Source organism: Staurois parvus, unplaced genomic scaffold (genome assembly GCF_062004578.1).
Source record: "Staurois parvus isolate SC_StPar_1 unplaced genomic scaffold, SC_StPar_1.0 ptg000243l, whole genome shotgun sequence".
Taxonomy (NCBI): Eukaryota; Metazoa; Chordata; class Amphibia; order Anura; family Ranidae; genus Staurois; species Staurois parvus.
The window spans coordinates 16,351,086-16,365,905 of record NW_028318039.1 but is presented as its reverse complement, the minus strand read 5'-3'; the positions used below and the strand labels follow the sequence as shown (position 1 = coordinate 16,365,905).

The 14,820-nt window shown below is 38.3% G+C and overlaps 1 protein-coding gene across 1 annotated transcript in view; it reads left to right on the top strand.

Moving 5' to 3' along the window:
• Window positions 1–14,820, top strand: part of UGGT2 (UDP-glucose glycoprotein glucosyltransferase 2) — a gene marked incomplete at its 5' end in the record, with an annotated part of 518,844 nt that overhangs the window by 436,477 nt on the left and 67,547 nt on the right. The window contains one exon of the mRNA XM_089680491.1: window positions 11,644–11,728. Coding sequence (XP_089536617.1) covers window positions 11,644–11,728 — 85 coding nt within the window. The remainder of the gene's footprint in view (window positions 1–11,643; window positions 11,729–14,820) is intronic.

Below are 14,820 nucleotides of genomic sequence, written 5' to 3'. Positions count from 1 at the left end.
ATAAGTCCTCTTCCTATACCCATAACAGCCTTAGAAATCGTAATACCTAGCATAGATATCTCAAATTGGAAACATAATGGCATATGCACAATACAAGATATTTGTGTTAAAAACGAGATAAGAAATGTTGAATTCCTTATGAAAGAATTTAACCTCCTCCCTTCTGAAAAATCAACCTATACACTCATCAGTCGTTGCCTATTGAAACATCCAGTAAAAACAATATATATATATATATATACCCAAAGTATCTTTACAGCTCTATAGCTCCGCTACTCCTAAATCAGGTGGTATAACTCTATCTTCTAACCTTCTGCAGTGTAAATCAGAATTTAATAAGATTACTCCCTTAATCAAGTGGGAAAAAGACTTAGATACTGAAATCTCTGAGTAGTGGGAATGTGCATTCAGGAATGTGTTTTCAGCTACTGGATGTGTTAACCTTTGGGAGCTAATGCACAAAATTTCCACAAGATGGTATCTAACTCCTCAAGTCCTCAATGCTGGAGAAACTGCAGTCAGATTGGTACTCTATTACATATATTATGGACATCTAAAAATATTAGAAGCTATTGATATAAAGTTTTCCACATGATTTCTGAAATTACTGGAATATTAAAACAACCAGATCCTACCCTAACCATTTTGAATATAAATATAGATACATATCCAATCCATTATCGACTCTTAGTGACACATATTCCTCTAGCATCAAGACTTACCATTACTAGAAATCTTTAGCTTACCTAAACGATAGAATTACCAAATTTGACAAAGCTTGGAAACCCTGGTCCGACTGGTTCAGAACTGTAACCTAAGATATTGTTATGTTTAACCTTTTCTTGGATACTCTAAAATGATTATTTTGTGGAACTAGTGGGACTGTTAGGAATTATTCAATATTTCCTTTTTTCTCTTTGTTACACTTTACCGCTGCACCTATACTGTGATATTATGTAGCTTTTCACTGTCCTATTTTTGTTTGTTTTTTTTTTGTTGTTACTATATTTGTAAAATCAAATAAAAATTTATTATGGAAAAAAAAATATAGGGATACATGTTCCACAAAATCTTTCTAAACTCCACTCTCTCAATTAGGCAAAAACTTACATGACTTTCCACTTTATTCAAGGACTAAAGTGCGATTACACTCTGATTCACACCCCCCCCCACCACCAGGCACATATTCTCCCCCTAATTTATTTTATTCTGTCTTCCCTTTCCCATCCAGACCCTCTAGCCCAGGGGTAGGCAACCTGCGGCTCTCTAGCTGTTGTGGAACTACATTTCCCATGAGGCATTGCAAAGATTACAAAACTGACAGTTACAGCTATGACTTGCAGAGGCATGATGGGACTTGTAGTCCTGCGGCTCTCAGGTTGCCGATCCCTGCTCTAGCCTATACAGTCATGTAGCAGAGGGAGTTGAAGACCCACATTTATAAAGAAGACTGGGAGAAAGCCGTTATTTTGTTGCATAATCTTTTTCGTCAGTACCGCATAAACTTTATAATTGTAACACGGTGGTATAGGTGCCCAGACACTCTACATCAACTCTACCCCTCCCTCTCCAGTCAGTGTTGGCATTTTGGGAGTGCATAGGCCACAATGCTTCATATTTGGGCTGATTTCCCCCTTATCAAGAGGTTCTGGACTTCTATATTGCAGTTGTACTGTAAAGCTATGGGAACATCATTTTATTATTTATCCTGCCCGGTTCAATTAAAGCTGCTAAACGCAACATTCTTTGCCACTCTTTGACATCGGCAATAGCCACTATAGCCATGCACTGGAGATCCCCAAGTGTACCTACCCTAGCCAAGTAGGCACTGGAAATCAGTTCCCTCATGGATCTGGAACATTTGTCGGCAACAGAGCAGAATAGGCTGAAGAAGCGCACCATGACCTGGGCTGCCTGGACCACATTCCGTAATCTATAGGAGTTCCAAGCCATTATTTCCTCCTGAATTAGGAGAAGTGTTTGGATGGGGTACAGAGCCTTCCCTCTTGTGTCCCCCAACCACCATACACCCCCCCCCCAGGTTTGCTTTGCCTCCCCCCCATCCCTTTTTTTTTTCCTCTTTATTTCTTTTCTTTTATTGTCTATATACTGTCCACTTTTCTGCACTGTGTTCCCATTGATTGGCACATGGGCTTTATATTGCCCACAGTTCACAGTTGTTTCTTTGTGTTACATCATTTATTCAATGTGTTCTGATATGTTTTTAGAACATTTTACAGCTCTGTAGCTTTATAGTCACATACTGGTGTGTGGTGGTTTAATACCCTCTATGATCGTTAATGGATGCTCTCCTTTTTTGTTTTTGTTCTTTGACACTTGTCACCCGACATCCAGGCACCTGATATCATTGAGGTCACCACCTCTGGTCCTTAACCGCATTAATTTAGGGAAGACATAGAAAATGAACATCCCACATGTAAAAAGCATCCTGTACTTTTATTTAATCCGATTATTGCACTTCCAATGGTAAAAAGTAATCGTGCATTAAGAAATAACACTCCAGCCAGCAAACAATCAATTTCCGGTGCACAATTACATCAGCAAATGGCTCTGTCCATAGTTGATGCTTTAAAGCCTTTACAGTTTACCACTTTGAATTTACACAGGAGATCTGGTACTAGAATTATAGCTCTTGCTCTGACATTCATGGTGATACCTTATGTGTGGTGTGATCGCTGTTTTCATATACATACAGGACTGATGTATGAGTTCGCCTTTGCCCACAAGCTTAGGGGGACAGGGCAATTTTATATATATATATATATATATATATATATATATATATATATATATATATATATATATAAATTTCTTTTTTTTTCTATTTTTACACTGTACCTTTACATTTTTTGATCACTATCACAAGAGATGAACAACATGCTTGTGTGATGGCATGGGCCATGACAGGTCCCCTTTATGCAGAGATCTCTCCTCTGGCCTCCAAAGCCACAAATAAAACTGAGATCGTTTTTATCTGCTGCTGCACAGCCAGTAATGGCTTGTAAACAAATGAACTGAAACCGGAAGTGACAAAATCCTTGTAGTTTCTGATGTCACAAAGTGGGAGAAACAAGATTAGTTCAGCAGGAAACATCCAAATTTTGATAAATGTATGGTTGTTCCCATTCAGGAGGAGTTGATCTAGTGATCCATTCCTCCTGGATGGGACTGTTGGTAAATTTTCACTTGATCAGCGCTTGCAGCCAATTAGCTGCAGCACTGATCAGCATATCCTGGCAGCACAGGTGTCCCACTGCCATAATAAAGTAGCTTCTATACCTCCAATATGCTTGGCATAACAAGTTGAGTATGTGAAAGCAAGAAACAGACAAACACGTTGCTTCTCCACTAAGCCTTTGGGAAGGACACTATAACCAAGATACACCCCACGTGGCTCTGTTGTTGTGCAACAGGTCCTCCTCATGAACACCCCTGCAATATCACCTGTTACTCGCCATGGTGTCAATAATTGTTCATGTGCCTCAGACAGCGGGTAATTTAGAGAGATCACCCCCTTATAGAGGGGAAGACTAGGTTGAACATAAAAGAAAAGCTAAAAGGGAGAAAAGTCCAAAGAAAGGAGATCAGGAAGAGAAAAAAGTAGAACGGTACGCTCTCATCCAAAACCCGGAGTGAGTAAACTATCTGACTTCCTTCCCTCTTATTTTTTTGGTATAAAACCCACCTTCCAATTCTCATTGACTACACTACAGTTACCATGCACACAGGGTGGCACTTGCACTGCCCAATTTACATTTATATTACTATGCATCTCAGCTGGTATACATCCACTGGTGGCTGTTTCCAAATCTGAATACTACAGTCAAAGCCACTGGGGCAGTCTTAGTCACATAATATGAAACACTGTCAAATCTCATAAAATTTATTTTAGCAGGCTCCTCTCTGCTGAAAATGTAATTTGAAAAGTCTCCAACTTAGTTTGCATACTTTTCCACACCATCCTATTTCCCTATCTTAACAACCCATTATGGTATAATCCAATCCTGCTATGTTTTAAAAGCCCCGACTGCCTTTGATGGGCTAGAGGAGACTTGAAGTACCTACATCAACTGAATGACCAGATACCTTCTACTTTAACTACTTACAATATGGCACACATCCATAGCTCAATTTGTTTTTCAATATAACATTACAAACTTCTCCCCTGGAGTAATATGCTGCTTTTATCCAACCACTAAAAATAATCTCCAGGTATTGTTCCACTTATATATGAAAACATTTAAAATACAACAGTTTAAAAACCATTGGTATAAAGATTTCTATGACTTGGATGAGTAAGATTGGAAATAATTCTTTATCTCCTTCAACTTTACTGCCATCTCTGCCAGGGACAAACATATTCAACAGATCTTAAAAGAAGAGGGAGAGTGTATGCACATGGCCTGCAGCTGTGACAAAGAAATAAACTTTTGATCTAAAATCACAGAACTCATGTCTGAAACGTATTGTAATAAATATTATCTTTAACCCTAAAAGATGCCTATTGGAACTGCTCGAAGATACAGAGATAGGCACTTTTTCTGACATCTATGAGAAAAAAAATGTAGGTCTGCAGTAGAAGAGCACTGAACATATAGAACTTTTCTGAATGGAAAAGCATGGTGAATGAAATGTTGCCCCTGTATAAACTAAAATGCAAAGCTACAGTAAATTATGTCCCACTAAATTGGAAAATATCTGAGTCGACTGGGTTGGCATCATTAACACTTGTGAAACATAACAGGCCCCATTCACAACACTCCCACATACAGTTGTGGCCAAAATTATTCAACCCCCAATGCTGTAAAGGGGTTTAGGGACTATAGTGTACATTTGGAATTGTATTCAGAATCAAATCCTACAAGGACGTTGTAACTACCCAAATGCAACTAAAATGACATCAATTGTTTATGTAATACAGTAGTAAATGGTTCTTATGTGGTTTCTTCATTGCCACAATTATTCAACCCCTTAAAGACTACCACTCTGAAGAACAGAGGTTCATACAGGTGCTTTCCATCAGGTATTGAAAACACCTGTGGATGTCACCGAGCAGCAATCAAGCATAATAAGCACCAATTAGGCAGCTTTAAAATGACTGTGATACTCAGCTCCTTCTAGACATTTACTGGTGTGGTTACAAACATGGTGAAGGCAAGAGAATGGTCCAGGAAGACAAGAGAAGAGGTGATTTCTCTTCACAGGAAGGGCAATGGCTATAAGAAGATTGCAAAGATGTTAAACATACCAAGAGACACCTTAGGAAGCATCATTCGCAAATTCAAGGCAAAGGGCACTGTTGAAACGCTACCTGGTCGTGGCAGAAAGAAGATGCTGACTTCGACTGCTGTGCGCTACCTGAAGCGTAGAGTGGAGAGAAGTCCCCGTGTGACTGCTGAGGAACTGAGAAAAGATTTGTCAGATGTGGGTACAGAAGTTTCAGCCCAGACAATAAGACGCACACTGCGTAATGAAGGCCTCCGTGCCAGAACTCCCAGGCGTACCCCCTTGCTGTCTCCAAAGAATAAGAAGAGTCGACTGCAGTATGCCAAAAGCCATGTGGACAAACCACAAAAGTTGTGGGATAGTGTTCTGTGGACTGATGAAACAAAATTAGAACTGTTTGGGCCCATGGATCAACGCTATGTTTGGAGGAGGAAGAACAAGGCCTATGATGAAAAGAACACCTTGCCTACTGTGAAGCATGGTGGAGGGTCAATCATGCTTTGGGGCTGTTTTGCTTCTGCAGGTACAGGGAAGCTTCAGCGTGTGCAAGGTACCATGAATTCTCTTCAGTACCAGGAGATATTGGATGGAAACGTGATGCAGTCCGTCACACACCTGAGGCTTGGGAGACGTTGGACCTTTCAACAGGACAATGATCCCAAGCATACCTCCAAGTCCACTAGAGCATGGTTGCAGAGGAAAGGCTGGAACATTTTGGAGTGGCCATCGCAGTCACCAGACTTAAATCCGATTGAGAACCTCTGGTGGGACTTAAAGAAAGCAGTTGCAGTGCGCAAGCCTAAGAATGTGACTGAACTGGAGGCCTTTGCCCATGAAGAATGGGCGAAGATACCCGTAGATCGCTGCAAGACACTTGTGTCAAGCTATGCTTCACGTTTAAAAGCTGTTATAACTGTAAAAGGATGCTGTACTAAGTACTAAGATTGAATGTCACTTGGGGGTTGAATAAAACTGATAATGCTGTGAGCACAGAAAAGACATTTGTGGTTATTTCATTATAACTGTTATGTTATATTTGTCTGACCTACAAGTGCCTCTTTAATGTAAATGTAAGCAAGATGACTGAATGATCAAAAGCAATGTCAAACTGGCCAAAACACTCAATTTCAGTGGGGGTTGAATAATTTTGGCCACAACTGTACCTCTATCTGACAGCTACTTCCATGGGCAGTACAGCACCCTATTCTCACTTACAAATGAAAAAAGACTAAGGACTTAATAATGGTTGAAAAGTATTAACTTCCTCTATTGAAATACATCCAGTAAAGTCCTACACATGTCTCGCTGAACCACAGTTTTTCTCTGTTACTTTTTTCTTTCACAGTAATACAAAATATGTAATGCATTGTACTCTACTGAAACTGTAAAATCTGTACATTCAATCTTAAGTGTTCACACCACTGTAATGGCTATGCACATTTACGTTGTTGTACATGTGTTTGTACACTTTTTATTCCTGCAATAAAAACAATTCTAAAAAGTTGCAGGAATCATATTGTTATCCTTTTCCAGTTTCTCTCTGATTGCCATGACAACTCCGTGTTAGGTTTCATACATTTCTCTCACCTATACCTTTAGCAGTAAAAATAGAAACCTGTTTTTCCTTAAACCCACTAACTATTCATCTTGTTATAGTTTTGCTTTTTTTACAGCTTAGGTAGGGGAAAAAGTGCAATCAGGATCCTGTTGGTGGGTCCGTGCGAAATACAACAAGGTAAAAACTGAGAAAAACAGGTAAACAGTAAAAAATAGACAAAGTTAAAGCGGTATTAAACCCAAAAGGAAACATTTATTATATTGCAGCTAATCGATTCTTAGATGTAATAACTGCATTTGTTTTCTTTTTCAGGCTTTCATTCTCCTAATTCTATTTTAATCTGGCAATTCTGCCAATCAATTACCAGTTACAAAGTTGAGAGAAACCATATAACACTGACAGGGGTGTTTACAATGATCAGCTGTTATTTATTTAAAACACCTATCCCAAAGGGAAAAAATATGGTTGTAACTGCTTATAAAGAATTAGATTTCTTTGGCTTCAATGTGTTAGTGTATCTAAATCTGCTACTATATCTGACACTCCCCTCTCCTCTGACTGACAATGCTGCTGTCCAAATGTGCCCCCTGTGCTCCTTCATCCAGAGTGGGAGCACTCTAATACAGGAGTTATGCTACTGAAAACAGAGGGGAAAAGCCTAAAAAGAAAACTAATGCAGCCACCACATCTAATAATTGGTAAGCTGCAATATATTAGATTTCTGGTTTTGGGTTTTTATAATTTTACAAATCTAAATTGTGTGTGAAAGATAACTAGCATGTTCAGCAAGCATGCTTTTTATAGGTACTAACACAGCTAGGTGATTTTAGATTTTCTAAGCTCAATCCAATACACCTTAATATATTGCCACCAATATTTATTTTAATCCTGTCTGGAATGTTCCTAATGTAGAATGTTGGGTTTTCATATAGATTGTCTGTCTCTTTTTGCTGGCCTGTTTTAAACATTAGTTAAAGTAAGACTGTCTCAAACTCAATGAATTTAAACCACACATATCATAGCGAACTACATTGGCAAAATATGTCATGCCCTCAACCTCATCAAATCAGAAAATGCTTCACTGAGAAAATATGAAGCATTCTCTGAAAGGCGCCAGCGGGCAACCTCCTGTTTTCAAAATGCAGCAGCAGGGCAGCAGCTTGGCTTGGGATTTGGAGGTAAGTGGGGAAGACCGCAGAAGCAGTGTCTACTACAGTGATTTCCAACTTCAAGAAGGATGCTACAGGTATGGTATATGCATAATTACATTGATCCAGGCTGTAACTGTAAAAAAAAATATCCATACCTGAAATTATTCTTTAATATTCTAAAAATGGATCTTTTTTTGTGAAGAAAAATACTGTGACACTCTAATTTCACAGCAATGAGATCCATAAGATAGCATGAGCTTCAACTACTGCAAGTCCCAAAGTGTGACTGCAGATTCACTGTAATGATCATCCTGCCAGCAGTTTGTGTGCAAACTCAAACGTACTGCCATTCATATCATATTATGCTAAGAAAACCCATTTCACAAATGTCAAACCTCAACAAGCTGGGTCTTGATTAGAATGAAGAGGACTGTTCCACAGCTTGTTTGTAGTTTCTTGACAGAAGGGCTATCAATCTACTCCCTATAATTAGGTGATTCATTTCACAGCTATCTGGGCTTCCAGAAATAGTCTCTACAGCTTGAGAAGATTGCAAGTGAAGTTGAGTTGCTTTCTTCTCTTGGACGGGACTTAAAATAATTGTTTTATATTTGCTTGTTTCAAAAAAGGATGGTGGGGTGAAGGGGTGTTTTTGTGTGAGAAGTGACTCAGGAAATGTCTCCATAGATCAGGAATCCCCCAAGATTCATCTCTTCATTGACTGGTATAAATTAAGTTTTATTTACAGTATATTGATCATAATGGGGTGAAGTCTGCATTAAGGAGGATAAAATAACTGTAAATAGGTTAAAAAAAAAAGTGTAAAGTGATATTAAATGCAAGTGATATTAAATGCAATTTTTTAAATAATAAACATGTCATGCTTGTCCTGTGTAGTGGTTTTGCACAGAGCACCCTCTTCTAGGGTCCTCCTCGGGTGCTTCTGGCCTCTGCCAACTGCCCCCTTAGCAGGTAGTTTGCTATGGTGGCACCCATGCAGGTTTGCTGCTGAATCGCTGCTCTGCGTGTCCATTCATACACAAAGCGCAGTTCGGCCCTGCCCCTGCTCTCTCCTCATTGGCTTTGATTTACAGTAGCAGGAGCCAGTGGCTCCTGCTGCTGTCTCAGCCAATGAGGGAGAGTCCTAGGAGATCCACTGCTCTTGTGCACATCCCTGCATCAAGAGGGGGCTCTAGTAAGTATTACGGGGGGCAGCTGCGCACAGAAGGTTTTTTTATCTTCATGCATAGAATACATTTAGGTAAAAACCTTGAGCCTTTACAACCACTTTAAATATTTTAAATAATTACTTTAAGAGCTTGATTTCCATAAATTATTTTTTATTCAATTGTAACATGCCTTATTAGAAAATTTGACTAGTCCAATCTGAAAGGCCTGGCTCTCATTAAATCTACATGTGACAGAGGTAAAATCTACTCTACACTGAACATTACTCAATGAGAACATAACAGCTAAACTGCAAGATACTGTACCCAAGTTCCACAAGGTCTGACAACCATGGGTCACGCGTTTTCTGCCAGCTGACTTTGACCACCGCTTCCTTGATCTACAGTGTATGGTACTTCTTCTGTTACGTACTACTGCTGAAAATTCCTCTTGTCCAAACCATCACCCTTCTGTCAGCACAGATCCTCCCCATCCACTTCTGGCTTCTCTCAATCCTATGGAAACAATTTTGTTGAAAATGTCTATAGATTATTTCACAGAGCAATACCAAATTGTTTTGAATCAGAGCATAATGTAGTTTGCAGAGTTGCAGCTTAAAAGATTATTGTACTTCGTGTGATATACAGGTAGACATTGCTGAATCGACCCTTATGAAAACACTAGCTATTGAGCTGTTTGTTGATCCAGTAGTATCAAACTTTGAGTCACTGACTCAGGACAAGTATGTACAGTTCTAATAAAGGAATGATCATGGATCCCTTAATATAGTTTGAGAGAGGAGAGCGATGGGTTGGAAGTATTGATGAAGGGGAAAGGGATTTTAGCACAATGTATACTTGGATTGATTTTTTAAACAGCATGGAGTAGAATGGTGAAAGGAGGTGAGGAAGTGGACATTCACATTGTAAAAGTTTGGGATAAGATATAGTAGGTAAATGATGGATGAAATCAATAAGCAAGGGATATAAGATAGAGAGTTATAATGGAGTTAAGGTTGATGAAGCAATAGAAAAGGAAGTAGCCGAAGTAAAGGAAAAGCTCAACAAGAAGTGAGGATTTTATTAAATAACAAGAAAAGGATTATTTGGTTTTGTACTCTTGTTAGTCTGTTTTTCCTTATATGTCATATTTGTGTGTGAAAGGTTTTAATAAGGGATGTAATATATTTATATATTTAAAATAAAATCTAATAAAAATGTAAAAGAATAATTTTTAAAAAATGCAACCGTGTAATTGCATGTGAACTGCTGCGGGAATTAATATCAAGTATCATGAACAGAAAAGATGCCACAAAAAAAGTGGATACTGCAAACATTTTATTTACTGCTGTTAGATAACTATATTATATTTGTGACTAGTTTTATAATAAAAAGAAAAACCTCACTTTTCTATAGCACTTTTATATGAGTTGCCTAAAGAGGAATACAAGTTCTGCTCATATGTCTGTCTGAAAATGAATCAATCAAAAGTAGTGCATTGTTAGGGCAAAACATTTCAGGGATCATGCACCCTAGAATACAGCTAAAGCAGGGCCACTCTAAGAAATAATTGTTGTAAACGTACTGTCTTGTTAATATTGTACCTTTTTATTTGAATTTGATCAAGAAACCTAATGTTAGGGAAGTGAAAATGAACATTTAGTATTTTAGACATACCGGTATATCTTTTATAAAGAGATTAGATTGATGTCAATAATGTAATGCATGTAAATGTTTTTTAAAATGTTGATTTGATGTTTAGTTTATAAACTTTATATGTGCATGGGGCATCCATCTTTCCTCTGATTTACTATAAACAAAGTATGTCCTATGAGGCCAATATATTATCTCAACAGTTGTTAAGTGGATAGGTTGAAATAGGCAGAGTAAAAAAAGAAAAATCCCTACATGTAATACAGTTATAAGATGGATATGAAAATGCAAGCATTTAAAAAAAAAATGTGAAACTCATATCAAAAATGTTTTAACATTTAAACATTGTAATAATAAGCTCAAAATATGCATGATAACTGAAAATACATGCTTCTTTCCTGAGAGTAGCCCTAACTAACATTGACCATGATTGTAGACGGTATAGGATTATTTGAGTGTGGAACAATGTAAATAGTAAGTTGTTTGTAACAAATGAAGGAAAACTTCAAACAATCTCAATAGAGATTCCTACATAGCAATGCTTCTTTCCCTCGATGGGCACTCAACAGTAGTTCTAACCATAGAAATACAGAAAGGACTGCCAGACCAAATTCAAAATAGTAATAAAAATACAGCCAAAGCATTTCAGGGACAACACCACTCCCCCTTCATCAGTTCTCAACACAGGGTACAACTTTGATGGACTCAGAAGCAGTGACTTCACAGATCTATATTAGAACAGTACTGAACTCACTATGTGGAGCTGCTGAGCAGCAACTGCTAGTTCTAGGAAAATGGCCATGACCATGGGTATTTGTTCGCATTCTTCTGCACTGTGTAATTTGTATTTCTATTCATTCTCTTTTAGCCATATTGGGACTGATTCTCCAACAGATCAAGGAGAAGTAATTGTGGTGCTAAGTAATTTCAACAGTAAAATTATTAAAGTTCATGTAAGTATCTCTCTAGATTCAATTTCTTCTTAAAACCTGCTCAAATTGATCATTATAGGTTAATACACTCACCTGTTAAACGTATAGTTCCTGTCAGAACATTCTGTTTTAGATGATACCTAAAATAATTATACTGTCAGAATATTTGTTTTACAGAGCATTTGATGATGCAAGGCTAATGTATCTAGCTTTATTCTGTGGCAGTAATTGCCATGTCAGCAGCAACCTTTGACGTTTTGCTTCCCTATCTTAACTGTGTCTTAATTGAAGCATGAGAATAGAGGCTCTTCCTCAGCCATAAATAATTTCATAGAGTCATAGCCATATAGGGCTCCATTCACTAAACAAATAAAGGAGCACTCCCAACCCTGTGGAAGTCATTAGAGTCACAAGCCCAGGAACAGTTAAAATTGACTATAATGTTGGGTAAAAGCATGACATATAGGAGTACCCAGATTAATACATCAACAAGCCAGTGGAGAGGTGAAACACATATTCGCAGATGCTGGAGGATGACACATGATCATGGACCCAACAGTAGGACATAATCTGAGGTAGGGGCAAGTCCCTGAAACATGTCATCATGATGACCAACTTCTCTCCTTTGGTTTGAGTGCTCCCCTAGGCTCCCAGTTCGCCCTCACCAGTTCTCTCTCGCCAGGTGTATGACATAACAACTGGATCTGGGATACGTGACTTTCAGTGGATGCACCATCTTATCGATCCCAGTGGCTGTCATCCACACACCCTTCCCACTGTCCTGAGGCTCCTGGGCTGAGCAACCTACTGTTGGGTCCAGGATCATGTGTCATTCTCCAGCTTCTGGGAGTATGTATTTCTCCTCTGCACAGTCTTGGTGATGTATCAATCTGGGCAATCCTACATGCTTTTTAACCCAACATTAAAGTGAATTTCAATTTTAACTGTTCCTGGGCTTGTGACTTTATCAACTTCCACAGGCTTGGGAGCACTCCTTTATTTGTTTTGTGCTCATGTCTCATTGCTGGTCAGATGATTTTTTTGAGCTGCCCATACTGAGGTTATCTATATATCCTCTGGAACCTCATTGCGCTTGGTATTTGCACCTTCTCCATTCACTAAAGCATATCGCATGAGGTATTTAGGTGTTCTGATGCATTTTCCCCAAATATAGCATGAGATAATGAAACTGTCAATTCACTATCCCTTTAAATGCACGAGTTAAATAAGTAGTGGTCCAGGCATGCAGTATTTAACAACTTCCAGACCGAACACTTTTACCCCCTTCCTGACCAGGGCAATTTTCAGCTTTCAGCACTATCACACTTTGAATGACAATTGCGCGGTCATGCAACACTGTACCCATATGAATTTTTTACCATTTTTTTGAGACAGATAAAGCTTTATTTTGGTGGTATTTATTCACCGCCGGGATTTTTATTTTTTTTGCTATGTAAATGAAAATGTCCAAAAATTTTGAAAAAAAGTGTTTTTTTTATAAAATTTTGCAAATAAATAATATTTCATCATAAATCTTGACCAAAATGTATTCCGTTATCTTTTTAGTAAAACAAAAAAAAATCCAAATTACTTTATAATCAAAAATCATAATTTTTAAACTTTTTTTACATTTTTATTTTATTTTTTTATATTTTTTATTTGTATTTTTTTTTACATACTGTCACCCTAGCAGTACAGTGTCACCATGGTGACACTATACTACTTGTGTGCGGTGGTGAAGATTTTTTTTTTTTCTTTTTTTTACACTGATTGCTTTTACACCCATATAGGATGTAAAAGCAATCATTTCTCTTTCTGTCCATTCTTGCAGTCATTGAGAAGTACTGAGTGAGCTGTGATTGGTCACAGCTTGTCACATGGTACAAGGCTGTTGTGAATAGCTTTGTACCATGTGACCTCTGTGATCATTCACAGATTTCACACATAGTAAGCAATGATGTCACAAGTGACATCTTGCTTACTACTTTGCATGCGATCACTGATTGGCCAATCAGTGATCACATGATCGGGACCTCGTACAGAGGTCCCGTCCGACGATCAGTGTTTCACTGTGTCCAGAGGACACAGCAGGCACCGGATCGCGGTGCTGCGCGCTCCCAGGGAGCGCGCACAAGCAGGGTGCGGGGAGGCTGTTTATAAACGGCCACCCGACCCTGCACTGCCACCGTCTGGCCGTTTATATACAACGGCCGGTCGGGACGTGGTTAAGGGATGTTACAAAATGCACAGTCTGTGCCTTTAGTAAATACACTTCATTACATGTAGTAAAAAATATCTATTTTCTCCCATCATTTTGCCAGATTTTCAGAGACTTTTGTGTATATACAAGTATATATTTGCTGCATAAACCTCCCATTCACTTCAATCATAATGAAATCTGCATACATATCACAATGTTCTAATCCCTTGTTGGAACATACAAGTATGTCATATGTAGTGGGGATACTTTGCATTTCCACAATTATTTTTAGAGATATCTTTGGCTTAAATGTTCACAAAACAGAATGGGATTAGAAATAGACAAGTATTTACACTTACAAAGGAGTGAAACTTGAGCTGTTCAGAGAAGGGTGTCATCAATGTTAAGGTTTGACAGATGGGTACCAGTGACACTTTCAGGAACATCAGAGAATGACAACGGCTATTCTGTAACAAGACAAAACAGACCTGTCTAAAGATATAGCAATGACTTCCCATATCATAGCAATGAATACTTTAAAGTATAACTAAAGAAAAAACTTTTTTTTCATTTTGGATAGAGTAATGGAGGGTTAGCACCCCTGGCAGTTTTCTTTGCCATCTGTGGGGAAATTTCCCCACTATTCGTGTTCAATGTCAACCCAAAATGTGGGAATTTCTTTTCCAATCACTTTTAGTGATAAGGAGAAACCGTAACAATAGTGAGAGTGAATCTCCTTAATAGGGCCCAGACAACAATAAAAACAGACAGAGGTTCTAATCTACCTCCGCTGTATCCATCCCCCTTGATATCACATCATGAGATAACATACCAAAGTTTTATGGGATTAATACATCACATTTCGATGATATAACTCATGCCTTATTTTAGTAGCATATTTATGAATTACAAA